Below are 4,730 nucleotides of genomic sequence, written 5' to 3' on the forward strand. Positions count from 1 at the left end.
ATGAAATCCAATAACTTCAAGACACTTTCTTTAATTGCATATTTCTAAAAAATCAATCCATCAAAGTTCATTTTTTTTCTAGCTAAACAACTTAAAAAATACATTAGATATTCAACAAGTCTCTATCAAATAAGTTTTTTTTTATTACAAGATAAAATCGTATACTTACGAGCTTATCATATTTGCTTAGAACTCATTCGATGTCTCTTAGCTCACAACATGAGTATACCTACATGGACTAACACTGCAAGCCAGGTCATCGAAAAAGGTTACGAATGCTGAATGAAGCTTATTATAATTAATTAGATCGAAATTTCTTATTGATGAAGAAACAACATTGATCTCATTATAGTTGCATTTCATTTCATTATAGTCCCTACTCAATTGGTTTGAGTATGAGTGTGACTCCGGCCCACTTACAAAAAGAATATATTGTTTTTTTATCTACCATATTTGGGGGGGTCTATGTGCCATGAAAAAAGTAGGGTCATGAAAGAAAAATCAAAACAAAAAAATAGATAAAAGAAATACATTAATTAATTAATCGCCCTCAATTTTGAAGTATTAATTATTGAAGCATTAAAGTTAAGAGAGGCAACTAGAAGAAGATTTTGTTAAAAAGATACTTGTTGATAAAGTTGGATAAACATAGCATTTCATACATTGATGTCACTAGTGTTGGTGCTGTGCCCAAAAAGGATCTGACCACAACTTTAAGCCTTGAATTTTACTGGACCTTAGTACATAAGAAAAGTAAAGCAATTAAAGTTTAGCTAGCGTCAATTATTTATAATACAACACATAATATATGACAATGTTGCAAACTTCCCTTTCCCCTTTCACGTTTTCTTTCTGAATTACTTGTCTCATCTTTCTTTAATTACTTCAATCATCTTCCGTACCCTTTACAAAATCGTATATTTTGACAAAATTAATATATTATGAATGTGTTTCTTTAGCAGACTAACCAAAATCAATATCTTGTGTTGAACTCGGTTCCATTTCTTTCTATTAGTGAACTGCTTTTGCCAATAAAATAAAAAACTTAGTTTTATTGATCAAATATTTGGATGGAAGAAAGGAAAAAGGCAAGGATTTCTTATTTAGAATGGTTAAATATGAATGGCTAGTCCAAATATTTAATCTATAGTTGGAAGACATGTATGTTTTCTGGCATGATATTTTTTAAAAATGGGATATCCCCTAAGCAATCGCAAAAAATAACATCTTAAGGTAGAAGTTTTTGGATGACGACACTACTACATTTTCTTAACTCCTTCATACTCGAGAATATTAATTAAGTTAAAAAGAGACGTGTGTCATCTAATCTAAATGCGAGGAGATCTAATGTACTTTTTAAATTAAATAGAACTTCAATTCTATTAGTCAAAGAAAGAAAGGCAAAATATTTCTATTTGAAGGAATAATTTTACTTTATTTTTCCAAAAAAATAAGTAAATATTGTCATCTACATTTCTTTATTGTGTATCTTTTATTTATATTTAAAAAAATGTGTTTTATTGTACTAGTAGTAATGGTGGTTTTTTCATACAAAACAAGGCTAATTTGATACTATTTCATGAATAGGAATTGTGTAGGCTTTTTTCACTTAATATTGTACTAGCTACATTTGCAATTCATATAGTGTTCTTTAATATAAAATTCATTAATTTAATTTAAAAATATTAAACAATATAGTTAATTTAATTATAGCAATGTGTATTAATTCTTTTTGTTTAAATTGTATTGTACTAGCGATGAGTACAATCTATAAAACTGTATAGTTAATATGTTTAGATTATGTCTTGAGAATGCTCTCAAGATGAGTATTTATAGCCTCTCACGGGCTTGGATTTATGTTGGCTTAGGCTCTAAGTTACTTGGGCAAAGACCACGCCCACGGCGTCTAGATACTTCTAGATGCTTTCTTGAGGCGGCGGTGCCTTCGTAGGGCGCGCCTCTGGTCATTTTGGCCCTTTAGGAAAGGTGTTCTGTCTTTATCTGGATATTGTCCGTCCATGTATTTATATAGTCTCATGATTTCAATATCTTATTTCTTGCACACTTTCCATCAATCCTCACTAGAAAAAAGAAAAAAAGCATTATCCTCCCATATGTAAGATAAATATGTGTTTCGGTAAGAATAAAAAAAAGTAATGCAATAAATAATTTAAAACCTGTCTTCTAAAAATAAATTTAAACAATCATTTTAAAATAAAAATTGGGAAAACCATCTCAAATGGATATCAAACTCAGATCAATTATGTAAAAAGGAATTTTTACTGTAGAGTAAATTTCTTATGTACAACAAAAGATTCCATAAATAAGAAATACACATTGGGGTTAGTTATCTGACGAACTTCAAATTACCATAGACCCTTTGATGGTTGGATTAGACAAGTGTACAAAACATGTTAAAAATAACGTAAGATAATCTGTCATCATCCTTTCTCTTGAGACCGCAAGGAAAAAAAATAATACGAGTATATGAATAAAAGCTACAGCAACATGAGAGGTATATCTTTTAACATGTCAATTATCTATGAACTTGATGGTTAAGCTCTAAATTCTTTTCCTTGATTATGTCATTAGATTCCACCATATACCCTTGAAAAGACATATTGCCACACAAAAAGAGATATACGGTGTAACCATAACTTGTTATTATCTCTCTCATCCATGCATGGTATCCACCACTATCCTTTTTAAGAACAAATTTATAAGACCAACCCATTAAAAAAAAGAAGCTTATAGGTTAAGAAACTTCCTCCACTAAAAACCCTAAAAAATATAATAAAACAAAAAGAGATGAGAGAATGAGGGAATAAGGGCAAAGTAAACAAACTAAAGCCTCTTATTGCTGCTTTCCTCCTCCCTCCTCTCTTCCTTTAATGCTCTTTTTCCCTTTCTTTCTCTTCTCTGTATTCCCTTGGTTTGATTCTCCACCATCTCCCTAAAGAGCCATCAAAACTTTATAAAAGAAAACATAAAAGGATTTTCAATACCATGGTTTTCTCTTCTATTCAAGGTTATGTAGATCCTCCTAATTGGCACCACCAGGTAAAGTTTTAATTTTCATCAAATTCCAAATTCAAAAAAGAAAGTGAAAAAAAAAACTTCAAAAAGATGAATCATTCATATTCCTTACTTCATCTTCTTGAATATACTAATTTTTTTTTCCATCACAATAATTTTTTAAAATTCCCTTTTTTTAATTTCTTTCCATCTATTTTAACCTGCAGCAACCAAATCATCAACAAGCAAATGGAAGCAATAACACTCAACTTCTTCCACCTTTACCACCTCAAGTGGGAGGTAGTACTGGTGGCGGTGGTACTATGGGCTCGATCAGACCAGGCTCCATGGCTGATCGAGCTCGTTTAGCAAAACTACCACCACCAGAACCAGCGCTAAAGTGTCCTCGTTGCGATTCAACCAACACTAAATTTTGCTACTTCAACAACTACAGCCTCACTCAACCTCGTCACTTCTGCAAGACATGTAGGCGTTATTGGACAAGAGGGGGTGCACTTAGAAATGTTCCAGTTGGTGGAGGGTGTCGTAGAAACAACAAGAAAAACAAAAGAAGCCGTTCAAAATCTCCTAATTCAACAAACTCTCAAGAAAAACAAACTTCCCCATCAAGTGCAATCCCTTCTCATCATGAACTAATTGGTCATCAGTTACCACAAACAATTCCTAACCTACCCTTCATGGCCTCGATGCAGAATCTGAATCGTTATGTCGTTGGAAACGTTAACATGGGACTTGGTTTGCGTGAGATCCAAGAACAACATCAACAACAACAACAACAAGATCATATGGGGTTTCAAATTGGTATTGGTAATGGTAACTCAACTTCTGTTTCTGTTTCTGCTTCTGCTGTTGCTGGAGGTGTTGGAGTTGAACCATGGCGTAATTTGCAGCAATTTCCTTTCTTGAATACTTTTGAATCAAACTCTGATGGAAATAATTCATACACTTTTCATGGAGAAAGTAACATTGAAGCTGCAGCATCTGGATTTGTTGGAGATATAGCTTCAAACTCTAGGGCTAATCAAGAGCCACCGGTTAAAATGGAAGAAAACCGCGCTTTAAATTTATCAAGAACATCTCTTGGTGTCTCTGAACATAATAACCAACAACAATACTATTCTTGGAATGATTTATCAGGTTCTTCAACTACTCATCTCTTATAACTTTGGCCGGAATGGATCAAAGATATGAAGTTTCGAACGATTGGTCACAACTTCAACTATGACCACTCATATATTATTCAACTCAGTCATGGTAGTAGAATTGATCTTCTTCTTCTCCTTCTAGTAATTGATTTTGTTTATGTTTTTTTATTTCATGGAGTCAAGTAATTTATGTACTATATATGGGCTTGTTTTATTTTGTATAATTTTGTGTGTGCATGTAATGCTATAACTTATATATATGTGTGTTTTTTATCTGACGTTGTAATATCAATTCGGTACAAAATTTTCCTTAAGTTTACTTACTTTACACCTAGCTACAACCAGCTACATAGAGCTAGCTAGTTTAATTTACACTATTTTTGCACCATCTTTTGCATATGATTCTCAGATTCAGCTTACACGATAAAGCATATGGTTATACAGAACTAAAGAGTGTGATGACTTTAACTTTAGAGGTAATGTTTCTTGGAATATGATTATGCACTTTTTTTTCTATATATCATGCAGCCTCTTTATACAAATTATAAT

At 32.2% G+C, this 4,730-nt stretch overlaps 1 protein-coding gene across 1 annotated transcript; it reads left to right on the forward strand.

Moving 5' to 3' along the window:
• The first annotated feature begins 2,700 nt into the window (after window positions 1-2,700).
• Window positions 2,701-4,495, forward strand: LOC146930635 (dof zinc finger protein DOF3.6-like). The gene is made up of 2 exons (XM_085702111.1): window positions 2,701-3,060; window positions 3,243-4,495. The coding sequence occupies exons 1-2, from the start codon at window positions 3,007-3,009 to the stop codon at window positions 4,197-4,199; spliced, it is 1,011 nt and encodes a 336-aa protein (XP_085558237.1). The 5' UTR covers window positions 2,701-3,006; the 3' UTR covers window positions 4,200-4,495.
• The last annotated feature ends 235 nt before the right edge of the window (window positions 4,496-4,730 follow it).

This window comes from Medicago sativa, chromosome 4 (genome assembly GCF_051527215.1).
Source record: "Medicago sativa cultivar Bolivia chromosome 4, Bolivia_mono, whole genome shotgun sequence".
Classification (NCBI taxonomy): Eukaryota; Viridiplantae; Streptophyta; class Magnoliopsida; order Fabales; family Fabaceae; genus Medicago; species Medicago sativa.

Excerpts from the sequence above, each read along its gene's own strand:
- LOC146930635 (XM_085702111.1), top strand. The coding sequence starts at position 3,007 with ATGGTTTTCTCTTCTATTCAAGGTTATGTAGATCCTCCTAATTGGCAC. Across the intron at positions 3,061-3,242 it reads CTCCTAATTGGCACCACCAG|CAACCAAATCATCAACAAGC; the intron begins GTAAAGTTTTAA and ends TTTAACCTGCAG.